At 37.8% G+C, this 22,621-nt stretch overlaps 3 protein-coding genes across 8 annotated transcripts in view; 1 reads left to right on the forward strand and 2 right to left on the reverse strand.

Moving 5' to 3' along the window:
- LOC141436180 (monocarboxylate transporter 10-like) overlaps positions 1–12,172 on the forward strand; it is a 120,031-nt gene extending 107,859 nt beyond the window's left edge. For all 6 annotated transcript variants that reach the window (XM_074099062.1, XM_074099067.1, XM_074099066.1 and 3 more), the window contains 8 exons: positions 2,834–2,993; positions 3,296–3,603; positions 4,149–4,370; positions 5,459–5,596; positions 6,925–7,051; positions 8,679–8,788; positions 9,625–9,845; positions 11,786–12,172. In XM_074099062.1, coding sequence (XP_073955163.1) covers positions 2,834–2,993; positions 3,296–3,603; positions 4,149–4,370; positions 5,459–5,596; positions 6,925–7,051; positions 8,679–8,788; positions 9,625–9,845; positions 11,786–12,025 — 1,526 coding nt within the window. In that variant the 3' untranslated portion in view covers positions 12,026–12,172. The remainder of the gene's footprint in view (positions 1–2,833; positions 2,994–3,295; positions 3,604–4,148; positions 4,371–5,458; positions 5,597–6,924; positions 7,052–8,678; positions 8,789–9,624; positions 9,846–11,785) is intronic.
- A 658-nt stretch (positions 12,173–12,830) lies between these two features.
- Positions 12,831–13,544, reverse strand: LOC141436182 (uncharacterized). Its single transcript, XM_074099070.1, has one exon. It carries the CDS (start codon positions 13,537–13,539, stop codon positions 13,009–13,011), a length of 531 nt encoding a protein of 176 aa, XP_073955171.1. The 5' UTR covers positions 13,540–13,544; the 3' UTR covers positions 12,831–13,008.
- A 157-nt stretch (positions 13,545–13,701) lies between these two features.
- Positions 13,702–22,503, reverse strand: LOC141436181 (uncharacterized). Its single transcript, XM_074099068.1, has 7 exons — positions 21,791–22,503; positions 21,396–21,475; positions 20,538–20,695; positions 15,616–15,687; positions 15,103–15,241; positions 14,075–14,193; positions 13,702–13,848 (listed from the first exon to the last, which is right to left on the reverse strand). Exons 1-7 carry the CDS (start codon positions 21,841–21,843, stop codon positions 13,702–13,704), a joined length of 768 nt encoding a protein of 255 aa, XP_073955169.1. The 5' UTR covers positions 21,844–22,503.
- Between the last annotated feature and the right edge of the window lie 118 nt (positions 22,504–22,621).

Here is a 22,621-nt window from a genome sequence, read left to right on the forward strand (position 1 = left end):
AAAGCATGAAAAACCAGCGATCTTTAGATGTATTAACATCAAGATTTCTTTCTGTATGTTGGTAGATTCGAGAAAAACATTTCATTTTCAGCAAACATTGTGACGTCGCCGTCCCAGTCTTAAACTGAGTCAGCAAAATTTCGATTGTGAGCTCCATTTCCCACCCTCTTTTAAATAAGACAATTTCTATACGCTTACTTTAAAATCAAAATGTATTTTACAATGTAGAATGTAAACTAAAACTGGCTCTAAATGATAATGATTCCGAGTAGTTGTTTTCGTAAGCCCATATATTATTTGGACATAGTCGCCGAGTTCAGTTCAGTTCTATATGATTAATAGTGACTTTATGTGAACAGTATATTAGGTGGTCTAAAATTATTTAGATAGGTAAGGTAAAAGCAGGATTTCTTGTGAAATAATTTTGAGTAAATTTGTTGGCAGGTACCTACTCGTTATTTGAGGTTATAATGATATCCTCAAAAATGTACCTACACCTACTAAATAATCAGCCAATCACATAATAAATTAAACTGACTAGGTATAAGTACCTGTTAAAGATCATAAAGTACTGCCGTAAACAATATGATTCTTGTATGGGACCTCCTGGCAAACTGGCAAAAACGGAACCCTTATAATTTCGTCAAGTCCGTCTGTCTGTCTGTCTGTCTGTCTGTCCGTCCGTCCATCCATCCGTATATCACAGGCATTTTACTCGAAAACTACAAGATGTATATCAATGAAATTTGGTGTACAGATGTCTTGTTAAAACCGCTATTTAGTTTTGTAGTTAAATTACAAAAATAAATATTTATAGGGGGGGCACTCCATACACGTAACAGAAATTGTTTTTTTTTAACTCGCTTCAACGTGTGACACATAGTTCGAAAGCTTTGATTAAGTGAATATTTCCGGAAATAATCGCTCCCAAAGTAGCAAAAATTGTGTGCCCCCCCCCCCCTCTATCTTGTAAACCGTTTGTCTAAAAAATATGCAAAAAATATGGAAAGGTAACGCTTAAGAAAAACTTCCAACGAAAATTGGTTTCAACATGATCGGATATACCGTTTTTGAGTTATTGCCGAAAAACTGCGCTTCTCAACAAAAGAACGTAAGTGCCGTGAAGATACGCTCTTTTTCTGGTAATAGATTTTAAGGCTGTAGTAAGTGTTTTAATTCGGGTACTGCCTTTTCGCAACGTAACGTTTGGCAACCTGTTTCATTTTGCAACTTTTCATTTCGCAAACTCTAAAACTGTAAATATTTCAGGTTTTATTTCCTGGCCATCGTGTAAAACCTTTTAGGTTAGGTTAGGCTAGTTTTATAAAAATCCTGAAATATTTACAGTTTCAGAAATATTAAACAGTTGGGAAATTAAAAGTTGCGAAATGAAACAGGTTGCCAAACGTTATTCGCCGAAACATTAGTAAACCGTTTTAATTGTGTTATAACGCACGTAATATTACTTGTTTTTTTTTTCGTAATGGCTACGGAACCCTATCTTGGGCGTGTCCGACACGCTCTTGGCCGGTTTTTTGCTCTATATCTGTATACCTAGTGCCATCCACGAAGACGCATGATTTTTTCAAAATTAGACATATCGTAATAAGAACAACGGCACGCGTCATCGTGAACGAATAAACAATTGTAAAATAAATCAATCGAGATAATAGAGGACTTACATAAACTGAGCCAGCGTGAGCCTATCCTATGGAAAATACTTACTGTAAATTATCTTTATTAATTTTATTTTATTGTTATTGTATCTAAATTATAGTCCTGTGAAACACAGACAGACAGACGGACAGCGATAAGACAGTATTACGGTTCCGTTTGCCACATTTCGAGTACACAGACTTAAGACTTTATAGCAGAACAGGAAATAACGAGCAAAAATAAAGCGCCACATAATATCGCGTGCGACTCTACACAGAAAGCGATTTTGGTACTTACTTAGATTATTTTTATTAATTTGATTTTATGTCACGATTAGATTGTAGAGGCAATGAAGCCTAACAACAATGGAAACAATATGGATAGACACGTCGAGGGGAAAATGGGTTTAATGCTCGAGTTTTACACTCTGCTTTTCACTTAGATTGCGAGGCAATGAAATACCTAACAACAATGGAAACAATATATAAATATATAAAAAATATATGTATATATGTATAATTTTTTTTTTCTTTGTGGCATTTGACATCTGATTACCTTGGTATTAGACGAAGATATTACTTTATTCCTAAGGTTAGTAATATGTAATAATAACCTATGGTAACTTTACTGGTTGGTGTATTAGCTAAGTTTTCATTTGTAATCAGCCATATTGTACCGTTTGTGCCCAAATAAACATTAAAACATTTATGCACTAGGGCATAAAAAGTCATTTTATGTCGCTTAGATCCAGCATAAACACCAACTTTACGAGCATGAGACGTGAAAAGTAAATTTTATAATCAGGGCCCAATTGCAATTTCAATACAAAATTGCTATACCATTAGGTAGTATTAACTATTAGCCTGTAATTTGTTATGCAGTTGGGCCCAGATTGTTACCTATGCTCTTGCTTACGTTTAAATATTGTTTAGAGTTTAGAGCATAATAATAATAATATCAATTTTATTTGAAGTAACTTGGATTCATAGCGTTAGTCACAGTTAACATAGAAGGCATTTTAGTAAAGTATTTCCGTAGATAGTAGTTCCATAGACTGCAACCCGAATTCGAATAGCGATAGTGAAGTTTTTGATCACCTCGACAAAATACAGACAAATCACTGCCCGTATCCATAAATTACGGGGTCATGCATAAATTCCCCGTTATCTGTCCCCAGGGACTGTAGTGGGCGTGGGCGTGGGCCTCACCCGGGACTGCTCCACGTTGATGGTGGCCCAGTATTTCAAGAGACGAAGGGAGCTCGTGGAAATATTCATAGTCAGCGGCAGTGGCCTCGGGATTGCTGTCATGTCTACATTCATAAAGGGTGCTATCAAGTAAGTTGGAAGTCGTAGTGGTAAGTTATGTCTTGTCAACAATTTTAATACCTACAATGGTCAGTATTTTCTACACAGTTACATATCATTTCTTTAATTTGAACCCCGACTGCATTCAGTTGTGAACAGTGTAACTACTAATTAAAAGGGTTCAATTTTGTTTGTTTTTCTAGGTCTAGGAGGCCGAATGAGCTAGGTTTCCAATGCAGTACATCACTGCACATCATAGAAAAACTAGATTTTACTTGTCTATTTTTTATTGTTTGAACATCAGCTTTTTACATAAAATTTTCTAATTCCAGAGCGATCGGATGGCGACTTGGTCTACAGGCCGTTACAGGAGTAGTGTTTGTCACGTTCATCCTCGGTACATTCTATCGCTCGGCGTCTCTGTATCACCCGCAACGACGCGCCATACTGCATCTCAAAAATCAAACTAAAATCAAACGCAAGATGAAAGACAGGAACAAGGCCGACGATCGACAACCCTTCTTCGATTTCTCCACATTACGGTCCAAAACCGTTCGTATCCTGCTCATGTCGACCGGAATATCAGCATTCGGGATCAACACACCTATATTTTATTTGGCGTACCACGCAGAAGAGGAAGGTAATTGACCTCGTACCCTGAATCTATTCAATTAACTTTCCTATTTTGAAACCATAAAGTTTGTCTCTCAACAAAAGAAAGTATGACGCCACAGAATTTTTACGATCTTGAGATTGTCAAGGAAGGGAAACAAATAACATTTACTCAGCTATAGGCGGATCGCATGATTTGGATAAAAGTTTATATGTTGTTGCGAAGTTGGATTTGTATCTGATGAAATTAACGTTTTATTCTCCATGAGTTGACCCCGTCTGAAATTTATTGCCTCGGAAGAAAACTTTTTATTATGTTAAAGACTGGTAAACGCATAGGTGCTGTTTTGGATTCAGTATGTTTTTTTTTTATAATTACTGCCTCAACAACTGACAAATGTTCGTGTACATAGGTACATTGTTTACTGAATAGCCAATATCTAATTGACGTATTTACTCACTAGGTACACGTAATACGAGCACGCCAATTATTAAATTTTTGGTAACACTACTAGAATATAACACTATGTTTGGTAATACCAAAAAAAAAATTTATATCCCTATAATTTCCAGGTCTAGGTGACACAGCCGAGCTTCTCCAGGCTTACCTTGGCCTGGCCTGGGCAGTGGGCTGCGCAGCCTTCGGTCTTCTGGTGCGTCAGAACTCTGCTGAGTGCCGGATTGCACGCCAGTACCTCACTCAGGCAGCGGTATTTGGCTGTGCACTGGCTACCATGGCTTTGACCGCGGTGGAGGGATCTTATAGGGGATATGTCATGTTTGCTTGGGTTTATGGTAAGAACATCTGGCACTCACTTCTACTTACAGCGCGTCAAAAACCCGGCTCATGAGATCTGTAAGATCAACAGGTCTCAACACCCTTTTAAGATACTTGGAAGTAATCAGTGATGATAAATTGGTCTGTTATCTGGCCGATTAATGAACCAATCGAAAGTTCGATTGGTACTTAGGTACTTGATGCTTTTATTGCTAGAGTGCTAGACAGATAATACAAAAAGTAGGTAGGTAATCGAAAAAACTTGATTCCTTGGTTCGGATTGTGAGAAGGTTCTACAGAGGTTTGTAAATACATAACACCTGCATTAATATCTACCGCAGCGGAGCGTGTAAAAATATCTGACGCATCTTGCCGCTACTAGAAAGAAAGAAAGTCATGTCGAATATTTATGCACACTTTGTTGTGTCAGGTTGGTCTACTGATGACTGTACGCGATTCAGTTTTGTTACTTGTATCTTAGATATTTATTAGTTTATGCACAACTTTTAAAACACTTATTTCAGCACATTTAAGGCAATAGTTAAACAAAAGTGACTGAGTGAGTTTATTATTTATGCAATAGACGTACGTAGAGTATTACAAATTTTTGACGTACCTAATCTGCACGCTAAGCGATATTTGTTACTTCTGATACATTTAACGGTAGAGATCGGGAACAAGATGTCTCTCCCGGAAGTACCCGAATCTAAATGAACGAAATACAGTCTAATAAAATAACGATAGACAAGTGATATCGCATTAGGATGGTGGAATTTTGCCAAATTTCAGATAGATTTGGTTCACTATCCAGCATTCAATGGTCGATTAACTCTCAGTTCTTCTATTTCGTAATTGCCGAAATGTCTAAAGATTATAGGTAAAAAATAGTTTTCCTGAATACAATCCAATAAGTACAAATATTCTTTATTAAATAAACACCACAAATCTATAGATACCGTACAAAAATTAAAAAAGATGAAAAATAGGTGATCTTATCGCTTAAAAATGATCTCTTCCAGACAACCATTAATAATAAACGTAAAACGTAGCATATAAACTTATGAATGAATTTTCGTAAAGTAACGACGTGGTTTATAAATTACAGGTATATTCTGCGGCGGCTACCACTACTCGCTCAAGATGTACACTTACGAGCGTGTGCGCTCGCGCAACTTCGCGCGCACTTGGGGCTTCGTGCAGTGCTCGCAAGCTGTGCCCATCGCCATCGGAGTGCCGCTCTCAGGTGTGCCATCATATTCATCTATGTATGTCTGGTTGGACACAGGACTCTTCTGAGAATGAGAGGGCTTGGGCCGTAGTTCTCATGTGCGGCCAGTGCAGTTTGGAAACTTCATATACTCCAATAAATTTCTTCACCGGTATGTGCAGGTTTCTTCACGATGTTTTCCTTCACCGTAAAGCTTGTGGTAAATTTCTAATGTAATTTTCCACATGAATTTCAAAAAACTTGGGGTGCGAGGCCGGATTTGAACCCACGATCAAACCACTAGGCCACCGTGGCTTAGGTTTAGGTAACACGAAGGTAAGAAGAAGGTACTGGCTTGTCTAAATTGTTCACGTGACGTCAGTGATTTAAGGAATAGGAGTAAATAGGTACGTAAATCAGGAGATCTACTTGCTCGTTTGCCATCCAGTCGAATAATAATAATAAAAAAACTTTTATTTGTTTGCAAAATAATGTTATAGTTAAAACACAAACAGTATCTGAAGTATCTAAGTGAAAGATTTTTCTCTTCTAATAGCGTAAAACTTATGCCAAAGAGCTTACTGATACTAACACAAACATGAACACAGATAGGTGTCGTGTAGGTACGAGTATAATTATACCTATTATATCATCTATGTATCTTCCTGTAAGTTAAATGAAAAGAAAATAAGTAGAATGATTTTATAAATTCTGTGCGTTAATGCGTTTGTGAATGTAGGCAACCAAAATTGTGTTTTCAGAATAACGACCTAAAAGTCGTTTCGTTACGATTTTGTGGGTAAATGTCCCCGTTATGGTTTCTTTATGGGAAATTGAGGTGAGATACTTGACGTTAGGTAGTAAAGGGAGACCGACCGTTAGAAAAGGACATAAAATTTTAGGGGAAATGAAACTTATCTACAAATTTTATAGGAAGCTTCACTGCTCAGCTGATGCTGATGCTAAACGTACTTAGGTATAGTATATGTATACTCACCTACCACGAGGTATGTCACTTCGTGTTCACGTTTAGTGACGAAAAACTTCAAATACGGAAATTAATTAATAATACCTAGGTGCCTTGATATTTCTGAGTCGTTCGTTGCCTACTTCGACTAAAGGAGGTTAGGTAATGGTAAATAAAGGTAACTAATGCAACGATGCTGGCGTCAATCAGAAGCATAGGGTATAGTCGTATAAAATTTGAATTACATATTTACCTACGAAATATCGTGAAGTTCCAAATCCGCACTGGGCCTGCGTGGGAACTACGGGCCATATCCTCTCATTCTGAGAGGAGGCCTGTGCACAGCAGTGGCACGACTATAAAGGCTAAGATGATGAAGAACTATTTTATTCTCCAGGGTACATAAACGTGGGGTGCGGTGGTAAAGCGGGTTACTACTTCAGCTCGACGTGTTCAATCATCGGCTCTCTGTCTCTCTTCTGCATCGATTTACATCGGCGTAGCGTTGCACACAAACAAACCAAGTGAGTTTTCTATCAAGTAGTCTTCACCATTCTGCGATAGAGAGGTCGTCGTAAGGAACGCGATGGACCGGGATCGATTGAGGAAGCGCATTCGTGCTCGAAGGACCATCATCAACAACGATCATCAGTCATGACGAATACGACCAAGAGAGTCTTCGCCAGAGGCCTTACTGTTTAACACACTTAGAATCACAATCGTTTTCACCACTTCTTTCTGTCACACGGTATAGATAGAAAGAGCATGGTGAGTGCATTAGACAATACAGATCTTTGCTGAAACAGTAGACGAATAAGATCGTTATCCTGTACAAGGAAAGGAGAGTGAAGCTTTCTCTTGGGTCTATGTTTTCCGCACTTACTTACTACGCCTTTTCACTTTCTTGGGGTTTTCTTGCTTAATTCAGACGAAACAGGCTGCGTAGAAAACTGCCCTCTTTTGGACTATTTTTGAAAGAACCTAACCTATCGACGACGAAGTACCAATACTTCCTGACTGATAAATTTTTGATATTTTTCGGTTGAGTGGTATTGTGCTTCATCATTTATATGCTACTTTCATGAACTACCACCAAAATACAAACAAAAGGACGCACCCACAACCCTAACCCCTTCTTAGTTCGGCTTTAAACTTGAAGAACATTGAACATTGAATACAGGTTTTCAGCGTAAAAATGTTCCTTTCCTTTTGCAATTTTACATAATTTAATTACAACGCATTTCGTGGCTCTCAGTATCAGGGTTACCCATTTGGGAAATATACCTACTAATTTTACGGCTGCTTACTCGAGTCGTTTAACCAGATGCGGCATGACTGTGATGGTTACAAATTGGATGTCATGCTGTGATTGAAGAGCCCCATTTGGAGTATAAAGCACCGGACTACAACTTGTTCATCGCATGCGGTTTAATAATGAATAGCATGAATTAGCCGTTACATTAACATTCTTGAATCACACTTTTTTGCTCAAAACAACGAGCTCGACTGCTTGCTTGCTTCTTCTACCTACTGGTCATTAAAATTGGCTACATTCTCCTTTCGGTTTAACTATTAAGTACCTAAACATGGTCTTGGTCAATATTTTTTTTTCATATTTTGGATACCAGCAGTGAGCACTTTAGCATCGTGGTGGCAATTTGAATCTCAGAGTAGCAATGAGGGTTTTCACAGAGGTGAAATATCGCTAGATGGCGTTAGTATCGTGAAGTTCGTTTGACGTTTGCTCGTGATTGGTTAAATAACTAAATGAGGCAATCGAAGGAAACGTCAAACGGATCTCACAATTCTAACGCCATCTAGCGATATTTCACCTCTGTGAAAACCTTCATTCATGCTACTTGTCATGCGTGATGGATTTTTTAAGCAGTTCATGTAGTCACCAGTACCTACCAATATCTGGTACCACAAAGCGTGCATAAATATATGGTATGACTATTTCTAGGTACGGTAGGACGTGTCAGATATTTTTGCTCTCTCTGCTGTGGCAGATACTCATACTCATACTCTTTTATTGGTAATATCATTATTACATGTCATGTCATGTATTAATGCAGGTGACTGTACTATTATCTAAATGGTTAATAATAAGTAATGCTGATGAATTTCATGTTGTAACCTTTCCTTTTTCAGAGAAAATGGCGGTACGGCGGTGACCTGCGAGTCAGCGTGCGGCCAGTCTCGGCGCAGCCGCAGCCGCGACCGAGAACCGCGGACCGCTACCGGTGCCGCCACCGCCTTAGGTAAGCCCACGACGACCGGACATCCTAGTGGTTAGAGAACCTTGTTAAACCCCGGTCGGGGCAGACTATTGTATAAAAAATAGATACTTATCTTCGAGTCTTGGATCTATTGGATATATTGAGAATAGAATAGAAATGATTTATTTGCAAGAATACGGCTAGTTACCTACATGTCTTGAATTATGTTAGGGCATACGTACTCAACCTTGCAAGCAAGCATGCAATAACTGAAATTCATCCCCAAACTAATAATTGAATAATGAGTTTGCTTGCTTTGGCTTGCTTTCGATTGGCTATTTTTTTTTAAATGGCTTTCACTCTTGCCGTTTTAGCAAGACTTATTTTGCCAATGTCGACGTAGAGACATTACACACTTGAGGAGATGCGGTTTATGAAAATTTAGATTGGCTCATTTAGTTATTTAACCAATCACGAGCGCGACGCAATTGTCAAACGGATCTCACGATACTAGCGCCATCTAGCGATATTTCACCTGTCGGAAAACCCTCATTACGTACCTCCTACATTTTAATTCATTTATTGTGTCAAAAACTTACTAATACCGTAAAAACAACATTCATAAAGTTATGTACAGTCAGCAACAAAGATATGAATACAGCCAAAGTGCCAAAAATATGTAATACAGTACTTTATTGCTTGAACATTAAGGTCGCATACACATATTTTTGGCACTTTGGCTGTATTCATGTTTTTGTTGCTGACTGTACCTATTATGCCTAATTTTGACGATTTTGTATTTTCTAATTTAATTTAATTTAGCAAGTTATTATTAAATGTACTGCTAAAACCCTGTCTTAAATCAAACCCATCCTTAGTTCTAGGAGCAGAATTGGTGGCGCCTGGGCGCGCAGGTCGGGACTTTCTGCTCGACAGCATCGGGCCAGGCAGCCTGGGCTCGCCGCCGCCCAACGTGCCTCCGGAGCTGACCTGCATCAGCGAGGAGGGCGGTCTAGACCTGGACCTCGAACTCGACATACCGGAGCACCTGCTCGACGACTTGGACTGCGGCGGGGACTGTATTACTAGCTGTAACAAGGTATTATTAGGGTCCGTTTTGACCAGAGATGTGCGAGGATGTGTTGCGAGAAATGTGTTTTTCATTAACCAATAGAAACGCTACATTTACCTCGCCTCGCTCCGCTCAGCTGTTTCCACTAGAGATGAGCTGTGCGAGGATAGGTAAATGAAACGTTTCTATTGATTAATGGAAAACACATTCTTCGCGACAAATACTCGCACATCTTTGGTGGAAACGCAGCTTAACTTGCGTCAAAAGGATTCTTCGCAGTAGTTCCTCTAGCAGTACAAAAAGAAGGAGAATTATTAATATGAAAAGAAAGGAACTAGAGGAACTATTGCGAATAATACCGTCAAAAAATTACAGCTGAGCTGAATATGAAGTGAAGAACTCCTTCTTGCGTTTGTTTGTGTATCGAATAGAGACAAAAAAAAGACTCTTCATTCCCGATTCTGTTGCTGTACCTACTAGCGCAGCCGGCTCACAACGGTAGTTGACAACGGGAGCCAGGAGGACGTTAACGCGTCTCTAGTGATTGTAGTTTTGGAGATATGAGGGTAACTATCATTGCCCACTGACTCCCATTACTTGGTTTTCCCCTAGGCCCCCGAAATGGGGATTTGCGGATCTTAATTTACCTAATTAGTCATACTTTGAAAAATTGTGATGCTTTTAAACGCGCGAATAAACTTAAAATGCATGGATTTATACCACATCCACATTACCCATAATCATAAAACATAGTGCTCTTGTAACAATAACACGTCGATCTACATGTAAACAAGGTAGCATCTAATTTATTAAATCAGGTGTTAGCAGAGGTAGGCCTAAAAGAAGGTGGCGGGACGATTTGGAGCGATTCCAGCCGAAGCCAGAGACGAGTGGAAGGAGAAAGGGGAGGCCTTTGCCCAGCAGTGGGACACTATATAGGCTATTGAAAAAAAGAGGTATTACTTTGCGGAGGCTGTTTAAGATAGCATCTAGTTTCCTAGAAACTTCTCTGCGCTAGCTCTAATTAGGCAATTTACCATACAATTTGAATTCGCAATGCCGTAATATCGGTTCATTTTCCACCCTCACAACTACCCGCTGCTAACAAGGTCATGCATGTCAGTGTCCGATCGATTCTAGTTTTCTTACTACGCGGCACTCTACGTATGTAAACGATCAAAGTTTCCCGAAAAGAATCCCAGTATCAATGGTTACTCTTCGTGGTTATGGTTACTCATTGGATCATACAAACATAACCTTTTGTTACTACGTCATTAGGTATGGGTACGTTGCCTTCAAAAATACTAGTAAACGAGAGATAAAAACAATATCTTAGGAGCAATTAATTGTCCAACATTTAGCTTTAATCTGTTTAGTTTAAGTTCGTGGGTAAAACTGTCTATGTAGGTCCCTATTCACATTTATAAATAAGTAGGAAAGTACCTATTTCGCTTCGTCTGCCATTCATAGCCATATTAATGTTACCTACAAATGCAAAACTAAGTCTGTCTGTCTGTCCGTTGCCTCTTCAGGCTTCAACCGCTGAAGCGATTGTTATTTAACGAGATAACTTAAGAATTGATTGTTTTATCAACAACGACAACGAATACTTATACAATACAATAGGTAAAATACTTCGCAGAGGTAGTAATGGGCAATCGCTACTCCGATACACTTAAGCAAAGTGAACGTAGGTAGGTACTATTCCTAGCAGACTCGATTTTTAATCACGTTTCTGTAAATAAAATCTGTACATATTGCTATAAAATTATCGCTCGAAATTAAGTACTTAAGTACTTGGAAAATGAATAGGATAGCGCTTAGTAAAATCGAAAAAGTAGCCGCACGTTAATTTATGGACTCTCCTTAGCTGTCATACCAACAAAAACTCCACAATACTTTTATATCTTGTGTAATTTAACGAATTCCCCTAACTTTATTCATCTGGAAACTAATCTCTTCCGCAGGTCGAAAACTACTTAATGCTGAGCGAATATGAGAACAACCTCATAGCAGAGCTACCCAACTTGAATGAACGTCGCAACCGCCGCTGGTCCATAGTCGTTGCCAACTCGCCCTCTCACGCCGTAGGCTCCGACCGGCCACTCACACCGGAACATAAAAACTCAAACTCAATCAAATGGAAGAAAAAGTGCCATAATACCAACAATAGACTTATCACAGTGATAAACGAAGCCTCACTGTAAGCGACTAGTGAATAGTACGTATTCAGACAATAAATAGTTATATCGACTAGTGTATTATGACCTATAACCTCATTAATTTATTTGATGTGTGTGAATAGTTGTATTGTGTATTGATCTGTATTATTTATTAAATTATTATTAACTATACAGTCGGATTGTTTATTTGTCTCTCAGAATACGGAAATAACCAAATTCCATTATGATTGGTTTTTGGAGTCTTTTTGTATTTTTTATTTCAACTCCAAATTTGTTGTTTGTTGTTGTCCAGCGGTGGTGTAGGGGGTTATAGCACGCAGCACGGAATGCTGAGGAACTGGGTTCGATTCCCAGCGCTGATCTCTTTTTCTGGGTTTTCTGTGCATCCATGTCTCAGTTTGTATTTTCGATAATCAACTTCCAGTCACGGTCCTATCCTATCCCACCTCGTACTCGTAATTAAGGAACTAGGCAATTAAAACTTACCATTAGGTACTGAATTCTAGTGAATCTTATAAGGTTATCAACTCTCCGTCTCCATTTCAGCTTGGGCATGTCTGACGATGTCCAGCTATTTCAGCAGACTCTCTTGAAAAAAGTAGGTTCGATTATTATATGTTTTTTGTCGATAAAGTTTTCGGGTTTTTATCAAAATGGTGAAAATGTGAAACCATAAAAATATAGTATTTCGGCCATTTCGAAAAACTCACGAGGCCTACAGCTCAGAGTCACTAGTAACAAACTACCTACTCCATTACCAATTCTACTCTAATACGAAAAAACTAGAATGGGTTTTAGTCATTTTATGCAGTGTCAATAAAACATTAGATCAAAGATAGCTTAACTTTATTCCAATAAACAAAACAATTCTTACAAGTGATAATACAATAGGTACAATTATGATAATATTGACGTTAGGTACGTAATCATAATAATCATATCATACATATCATAATACATATTTTAAAACTAAATGCTGCACCAAAAAAATGCAATGGAACACAATATTACCGCTGCGGTACAACAATGTCCTCTAAGAACTGTGCAAAACAACGCACCGCTTGCAGCAGAGCGGCCAGCAATATCGACAAGGACAGACTGACCAGTTTCTGGTTCTCAGTCGTCATCAATTCGTTGTTAGCAACAGGAACTAACATTTGGCTCGAATCTACACTATGAATGCTTAAATTATCACAATCATTATACGAATTTGTACCTAATAGCTTCTCTTCGCAATCAGATCCAGGATCTTTGACATCGCATGCCACGTCTATCACAATGAAGTCTGAGACTTGGGTGTCGGTAGCCTCGTCAGCTGCGTCGTCCAAATCCAACCCTGAGGTGTCCTCCTCGTTAACAACACTTATACTAACATTGTTTGAACAACATGGAATCTCATTCCATTTCGCAGCACATTGAGGTTCAGTAGTTAGGCACTTTATTACATCATTGCTTATAATATTAGAGTTACTTACTTTATTATTGAGATTAGCACTTAGATCGTATTTCAGTGACTCGTCGGTTTCCTCCGACGACATGCCACTGTCGTTGTCGACAAGAACGTTATCCGGGGATAGTTGTTCATTAATTTTTAACTTTTTTAAAATATTAATGTTTGTGTTACCAAAGCTGCCGTAGATAAGCGATTTCGTAGCCTTGGTAGGTGATTTGGTCGTGCCTGCACGAGGCACGGCCTCGGGTCAAGAGGCCTTTGAGGAAGAAATGTTACCCTTACTGACGATTGTACTAGAGTTTAATTCTTGGGTCCCAAATATACTATCCATATCTGAGAAAGACGTGCTTGTCAATGAACACGCATCATCGAGCAGCATTTCCGTCCGTAAACCCTGGAAAACAAATATTCAATATTTTAACACCCAAATAAAAGCAAACATTTGTTTTCGTGATCTTTGGAAACCACGAGTCAATGCATCAGTAACTGGCTGAATTTACACGCTTGGACGTTCAGAAGTGTTATTAGATTATGATTAGCATTATCATTTTACTTGCTATCTTTTTAAATTAGCACAGACATTTGGAGGTAAAAAAAATGTTCTAGTTATACATACTTACATCAGAAAAATATTCGTATTCCTTTTCAAAAGACAATATAAAGACGCAAAATATTGCAGTCAACACATAACTACACAGGGATGTGGCGACCAGACAAAAATAGATTCCGCGGGTACCACCTGAAAATAAATAAATTTGATACAATACTCATACAAATAAAACTACTTGTTCTTTATCGTGAATAGTCACAAATCAATAGTGACATTATAATAAAACAATAAATTTAATAAGTAAATCAAAAAACCCGAGTGCCTTATAAAATACTTAAAAGAAGAAAACAAGTCTAGTGGGAGGTACTAAGAATTTTTGAGCTGGTCACGATTTGAATGGGTCCCGACTGTGACCTTTAAGTTAGCTACTTAACAGAGTTCTAGCCCACTAGACTTGTTTTCTTCTTTTTAGTATTTTTAAGGCAGTCTGGTTTTTGATTTTGTTAATTTATTGTTTTATTTCACACATTTTTGATATTTGTGTGAAAATGGTCGATTAAAACAATTATAGCCCATATATATTTAGAATGGGCTAATTATTAGCTTCCATTTGATACCCTACTCGATAGGATTGAATTAAAATCATTTTTTGAAAACTCACTATTTGGCGCCAAAAATCCGCCATTTTGATTTTTCAAGAATTTCATGTACCCAATGTCACTCGTGTCATCAAGACAAATCCAATGACGAATCATTTATTAAAATCGGTTCAGCCGTTTAGTAGTTACGAGAGGACATAGGAATAGACATTCATACATACATACGGGTCAAACACATAACCCTCTTTCTTTGCAGTCGGGTAAAGGCAAGGATAGATCGATAAGCGATAATAGATAAGCGGTCTTATTAAAATATTTCAACATCAAACATATATAAAGGGCCTTCGCACACCGCGTTTTTTAAACGCATGGTCGTTGTATAGCTGCTCAATGGAAAGAAAAACGTGCTGTCAACGCACGTGCACGCGCGTCGACGGCGCGTTTAAAAAACGCGATGTGCAAAGGCTCTAACATGTATCCAAAATAATAAAATACATACCTCTAGGTATAAAAGATGCCACCGTTCCCAATATTGCCATAACAATCAAAACGATGAAGCTCCCACTGGCTAGATATTGCCGGAGTGTCGTCAAATGTTTGTCATAGTACAACGTCGAAAGGTAAGTTGTGATGAGGCACTGAAAAATTTAATCATTTTTAAATAAGCAGAGGCCTCCTTCTTGTCTAACGCACTTGGAATCGCAATGGTTTTCACTAATTATTTGTGCCTTCGACTAGAGAAATAATGATATTGATCAGGATTAGATTTCACAAACAGAGCCACTTCAAATATGTGTAAACTGGGAAAGGTAAGAATTTTATGTCAATGAATACTGCTTGCATACTGCTCTAATACATTTATTCTGTGCTCGAAACACCAGTTCTCTATTAGTTTTCAGAATATCACTCTCTACCTTAGTGTTGAGGAGAAGTAAGCATGGTAATTATTCGAAATAAATACAGTATACACCATTGTTTGGTCCATTATATTGCGCGCGAAAATTAAACTCACCTGCATCCATATGTATAACGTGCCAAATCCACATACAAAAATACTCAATGCCGTAAGGCAATAGTTGTCAACCTGAAAATGTTAAAAACATTTTGTTAAACCTTAAAGACATATTTGGAAAACTAAACAAGATTGCATATTCGCAATTACCTGGCTGCTGCCACGCAATAAATAGAGAAAACGGTAGGGAAACGGTTCTTATGGTACATATAGGCTGATTCGGGAGACATAAGCGGGTAGGACCATACCTACCGGATTCAGTTAGTTTAGGCTACTATACCGTACCTACCAGTATGAGTGAGATTAATGTTTTTTTTTAAAATATTGAAACTAAAGACATGGTCACTGCAATTGAAAAAGTGGGAGTTTTACTTAAATTCGAATGTGAACGATGGGTGACACTATTTACCGGCACGGATAATACCGACATGGATATACCGATCCGATATTTCGTGTACACGCCCATACAAACTGGTGTCAAACTGACAAGAGTTTCTATGGGCGTGTACACGAAGTATCAGGTCGGTATTTCCATTTCGGTGTTGTACGGCCGGTAAATAGTGTCAACCTGAACGATCCATTATCAAGTACCTAACTGGTGGTTTAGGGTTGTTTCTGCTCACGACTCCCGAATTGTGCAGTATAAAGTTCTCTACACATTACACAGTATCATACCATGACCGTAACAGCAACGTGTCAGGCAAAAATATATTCTTTGTATCGAAAAGTATAAGACTATGCACACTAGCACGTTTCGTAACCAACCGTCGCCGGTCGCGTGTCATGTACAAGTCAACGCACGTTAAAAGAGCTCTGGGTGGCTAGTGGAGGGGATACGTTTGCGCATCTGTCAACTAACAAAACAAGCCAATGGCGTGACGGCTGAGCGCACGCTACTACGCCCCCTCCCGCGTCCCCCACTGCTCCGCCGCCAATTTGGTCCGTATTCCGTTTGACACTCCGTCTAACACGTTCCTATTACGGTCATGGCATGACACGGTGTAATGTGATTGATTGGTTATTTGAAGTCTTTTGTATTTTTGTTACTTTTTTGTTTTTTTTTGTCTCTTTTTCTGGTTTTTCTGTACATCCATGTCTCAGTTTGTATTTTCGACACGGTGTAATGTGTAGAGCCTTTATTCTTCAAAATGATTGTTGGTAATCTTGTTCTCGCGCAATGAATATTCGCGGTAATCCTAACATCAAAAGAAAGTAGCGATCTTGCCTGACATACTCTTCGTCAATTATTTTTCTATAACGATGCAGGTGTTAATTATCAGAATTACGCGCCAGCTGCATGTTCCGACGATAATTCTAAACACGCAAAGCAACTTCCATTATTGTGCTATCTATATTAGAACCGTACAAAGCGCGTTGTGGTGGGGACCAAAACGGTCACAGCGCCCGCTACGGCTAAAAAGAAACTAATGGTATGAAAATAACTGGAGTATAGAAATAGAAAATAAATGAAAATAACTAATCTGTCAGATTTTTGCAGTAAACATTGACTGTGTTTAAGACAAATACGATGTGTTGTTAAGGTTTTAACAAGGTTTTAACGAAATAAGAATAAGACAAGGGTATAAATTTTGGTAAGAAGAAATTCGCGGGTATTTGGACGAAACCCCGTTTCCGTGACAAGCAAGTTAATTTTTAACTGAGAACAACAATGTTAATGTACCTAATCGCCAATACTGCCATCGTCCAGAACTGTCTAATGTAGTAAGTAAATATAGTATCTGCATGAGATTCTATTGAAATAATTACGATGTTTATTTACTTTTCGCTTGACAGTCGTGACAACATAATATAAATTCAATAATTTACATAGTTGCCACCGCTATGTGGCGCTGTCGTCGTGCAAGTTCCCAATAGTAAAATACCGTTTATTAATCATCAGTTGAGCCAACCATACCATCAGAATATACGACGATAATTTAATCGTGATTAAAATTTTCAAATCTCGGACGACTATGAATAATCTGCTTTTTTGTGGCTTCTTTAATCGTTATCAGGAATATAATAAGTTTAGGAGTAATCGCTATTCTTTAGTCGGTTGCATTTTGCGCGTATCTGGTGAAGACATTTAGAAAGCCGAATAGTCGAATGATACAAGAAAAGTATCACATATGTTTCTATGGAATCGCACTCTAACTTGAAATTGAATATAGTTGAATAATGATTTCACATTTAACTCAGACATTACGCTAATGCATCTTGACTGAACCCAATTAGATCACAATACCTAAGCGCATAAGTCCTAAGAATATTGAACTTACAGAAAAGTATTCTTATACTTTCTTACTTTTCACATATTTTTGATCAAGTTTTTGCTCAGAGGTATAAGAACTCGACGATACTTACATAGTCATAATGACAAATGGATAGCCACGACTGACACTTTCTAATGGGATTACAGACGCCTTAAAATACGAGTTAGCATGTTTTTTATCCGGCGTTACATATACTTAGCAACGTTCGGAAACCACACAAAAGCAATGGTAATTTATGGTTAGAATGTGACACAACAAAAAATAAACGATTTGGAGAATTCAGGCTGTCTCAGAAATAAATTAGGCATACCTTACCACAATCAGACAAGAAATTGTATTTTATGCAACTAACTGTATCGTAATAGGGGTCCTTAAAACACGAGTGTGGGTTTATGAAACGAGGCGTAGCCGAGTTTCATAATAGGGTCACATGAGTGTTTTAAGGCCTAATTACGTACAGTTGCATACAATATTTTATCTATATCCATATATTAAATCCTCTATCATGTGTTCAAGAACCATTGAGAATGACCTGCATTAACTCTAACTACTCGTAGGTAGGTATGTCTGCCCCACGAGCTGCGCCCGCTGCGCGCGCGACGACCTGCTGCTGTCGTAATGACTATTACGATACAGCCGTGTTCATAACCTATGGTTTTTGAACGCATAATTGAGGATTTACTATATGGGTGTAGATAAAAGTTTTTTCAGGACTATTTTCCATGCAATAATTAATTTCGAATGACTCCACAACCCTTTTACTTTATTAATTAAGTATAAGGTTTCCCCAAATTCTTTCAGAATATTTTATCAAATGGTTGGGATAGGTAGTGGGTGAACACACTTGTGAATGTTCTTCAACTCTTTTTGTTTTTCCACCCTTGTTCAAAATGGACCGCATAAAACTACACCTTTGTATTAAACATTCAAATGAAACACTTCTATAGGGCCCTCATTCTGAGTGGAAGCCTATACCCGGCAGCGGGACATATGTTAGGCTGAGATGATGATGATGACTTTTACAGGGGCATTAAGTCAAACTAACCCAATAACCTTCTAAAATATTCCAGACGAATCTGAAGTCAGTATTTGATCATGCAATGCAGACTGCCACATCTTTCAGAACACACATACGAAATAAATACTAACATCATAACATGGAAACATGGTGAACCCTCTAAGGGCTTTATCACACTTGCAATTTGCGGGCAAGTTGAAAGCGAGGCGAGCGCGTAACGAATTCGCCGCGAGTGCGCAGCGAGTTCGCTGCGTCTACTCGTATAGTATGGGTCGCCGCGCTCGCCTTGCTTTCGACTCGCCCGCAAATCGCAAATTTGAGTGATAAGGCCCTAATTTAACTTTTATATTATTATGTCTGAGGTACTGATGTGCCAGAGGAAACTACAAAATTTCGGAAACTACTCACAATTTTGTATGGGGATTGAAACTTTCCGTTTCTTAAAGGACCCCGGACCTACTATGGAAAATGTGGCTTCAGTTAAATATCCTGAGATTTAGATATGTTATAGATTTCAGTCCAGATCAAAACTCTCTAAGGGCGCTATCTCTGTTTTCGAGTCCCTTTCAGAGTTGTTTATAGACCGGAAGATGGTGACACAAAATATAAGGCCATTTGTACCAGTATGGCGGTTCTTGAGGAGTCTAATTACGGAATGAAAAAAAAATGATGGTCCATAGCGCTGGTACCGGCGGCCCAACCGCGTGGGCGTTAATCGAACGTGTCGGATAAATAACGAGTGTCATACGATTTGTTCCACAAAAATGCTTGTATTTTCCGATAGTCGATAAAAAAAGATGTAGGCGGTAGCGTAATGCCATACTTCTTCGGTGTGACTTACAAGCCCGCCATACCGACCCGAATACATTAAGTAATAAAAAAAAAACAATCATGTGTTCCCTTTGAGTATACTCAAAGTTTGTTCCAGGCTATTTTTTTCGAATTTTCTATTAACTGCCACGCGATTGGGCCGCCGGTACCAGCGCTATGACCATCATTTTCTTTTTTGTCATTCCGTAATTAGACCCCTGAAGAACCGCCATACTGGTACAAATGACCTAATATCTAATGTCACCATCTCCCGGTCTATTAGTTTTTTAGACACTTGTTCACGATTTTGAAATCTAACATATCAAAATCTCATGATATTTAACTGAAACCACATTTTCATAATTTAGGTCTGGGGTCCTTTTATCATCCCAGCCTATATACGTCCCACTGCTAGGCACACGCCTCTCAGAACAAGAGGGCTTGGGCCATAGTTCCCATGCACCATTGAATTGCTTCGCAGGTTTGTGCAGGTTTCCTCACGATGTTTTTCCTTCACCGCAAAGCTCGTGGTAAATTTCAAATGTAATTCCGCACATGAATTTCGAAAAACTCAGAGCTTCCTTCCATCACTCCTTTATGTTATGTTATGGACACTAAGGATCCCTATCCTATATGTGGTCTGAAATAAAGCACTTCTATTTATTTATTTATTTTTAAATTTCTTTTCTTGTGAAAATTGCCAGAATTTTCCGAGAATTTTTCCGACTTTTGGGAAACTTCCCGCAACTTGCACATGTATCTGTACTAAGTTTAGTAGTTAGTCATATATTATTCTATAATTAGTAAAAACCGTTAGTTACCTTTAGTAAAAACAGAAACAGGTACACCAGGAAGCCCAGAGACAAAAATGAGGCGGAGAGGGAAGATATCTTATTTGCAAAGGAAGTCACATTTGGGTTTGGTGTTAGTGCACCTAGAATATGGATCTGTCGGTAACGGTCATATATGATTTTGCCGGCTGAAAAAAAAAAATGTTAGCACAACACAATGAATCAGTAAAAATGATAGTTGGATTACGGATGACATGAACACTGACCCGTTAGCCACTTTTAGCAATTTTAGGTTTTAAGTGATAAAACAAGGTGCAAGGGAGAGTGTAATAATCTGTCTGTAGTGTGTTTATATCTGAGGCTCCCCATGAGGCTGACATAGTCACATTTGGTGTGCTAAAGCCTTGTTAAAATATCAGAGCTAAAAAAAAGTGATAAAACAAAGATTTTACCCTAAAATAAAAAAATTCAATGATGTTAAAAACTCAATTTTAATTCATTTAGTTTCATAGCAGTTAATATAAACCTTTTACCAATATAGAGGGTTGAAAACAAAAATTATGTTAAGCAGGCAGCTTTGTAAAGGTGCAACATAATTAAAAAAAAATGCTGTCAGTATTTAAAACAATTTCCTATTTGATATTACAAGGTCGAAAAATATAAAGTTATCTAACACAGTTGTAAATGTTAGTGCATAGTTACTTATAATGATAATAACAATAAAAAAGACCTTGAAGTCTGCTAAAGTTAACCACAACAGTATCTAGAGCATTTAAGTGTGATTGCAATGATAAAGTATGACTCAGTACTTAGTGAAGGAATGCAATAGTTGTGTAACTTAATAGCATTTCTGCAAGATTTACATAACACTAAAAAAATGCCTCTCACCTATTGCTCCGCTGGCCACATATAGTAATGCAAAGCCTGCATCTAATGAATTTGTTTCTTTCGCAATTTGGGAACAGAGCCTGGAATAAAGACATAAAAACAAATGTATAAAAGCTCATAACTTGCTGTTAAAGAACGTCAAGAACGGTGAAAGTACGGAATGAGCTAACTAGCAATAACAAATAATTGCAACAGTCTAGTCTGGTCTAAACACTAAGTTTAAATAATCAATGTGTTTTGTCACTAAAAAGACACATGTACTAAAGTATTTCTGCACTATTTCTATTGGAAAAGTTGCAAATGACGATAAAAATACTTAAAGACGTTCACTTCGACTACCTTGGGCAAAATACATGGATAGCCTTATAATTATTTTAAATATGAACTTTACTTACGATAAAATATACGTAGTTGATAAAATAACCAGCCCACATTTAAAATACAACATAATTTGCAAAAGATAATTTACAGAATTGAGTCACTAATATTTACTAAAAAAAAAAAATACTTGTCACTGTCACTTCATAATCAGTTTCGGATACTAATAAACTGTAATTCCATGAGATAAATATGAATACAGTAAGTATGTCAATCGCGTACTTTTAAATATAAACGATACTAAGAAAAGAATTGTACCAAACAATTACTTAAATATCTTGATGTATTTTCTACGGTAAAACTCCTACTGCTGTTAAACTTTAGTATGTTAGTGTTGTTTAGTTTAGATTAGATAGTGTAAATGTATCCGATCGACTGTTTGTTTTTTTAAGTTTACCCCCCTCCACATAGACAAAGAACTTTATCCCATACAACTCTGTCCCTAATTATTACTATTATTAATTAGTCTTTTATTAGAGTACAATGTAAAACTGTTGAAAAAAACTATAATTATAAGTACAAAATCGTTGCTACGTTCAATTATTTTGCAGTTTTACAATACAAAGTAGCATCCTCATTTGCTTCACTCTGATATTGTACTCGTCTAAAGATATTTCAATAAACGTAATGCTAATGTCTACCTACACAAAAAAGAAATTGTCACAAACAGGAAATTGAATAACGCGTAGAAAAGTGAGGTCCCGACATAACTAAATACATTTACCAAAATGTTTGTTCCTTTGGCTGGTATGATTTTAAATCATTCCTATCCTCAAATGGTAGAAATGAATTAAAACACAACTGTTTAGCGCCTTAGCGCGCGCTATTTTTGACATTGACAGACGTCA

This window comes from Choristoneura fumiferana, chromosome 16 (assembly GCF_025370935.1).
Source record: "Choristoneura fumiferana chromosome 16, NRCan_CFum_1, whole genome shotgun sequence".
NCBI classification, from domain to species: Eukaryota; Metazoa; Arthropoda; class Insecta; order Lepidoptera; family Tortricidae; genus Choristoneura; species Choristoneura fumiferana.

Bases quoted from the DNA above. Each gene is read 5' to 3' on its own strand.
- LOC141436182 (XM_074099070.1), bottom strand. From the start codon at position 13,539: ATGTCGTCGGAGGAAACCGACGAGTCACTGAAATACGATCTAAGTGCT.
- LOC141436181 (XM_074099068.1), bottom strand. From the start codon at position 21,843: ATGTTGTATTTTAAATGTGGGCTGGTTATTTTATCAACTACGTATATT. The intron at 15,242-15,615 runs GTGAGTTTAATT...TAAATTTTTCAG, and splicing joins CGTTATACATATGGATGCAG to TGCCTCATCACAACTTACCT. The intron at 14,194-15,102 runs GTATGTATTTTA...ATTTATTTTCAG, and splicing joins GGCATCTTTTATACCTAGAG to GTGGTACCCGCGGAATCTAT.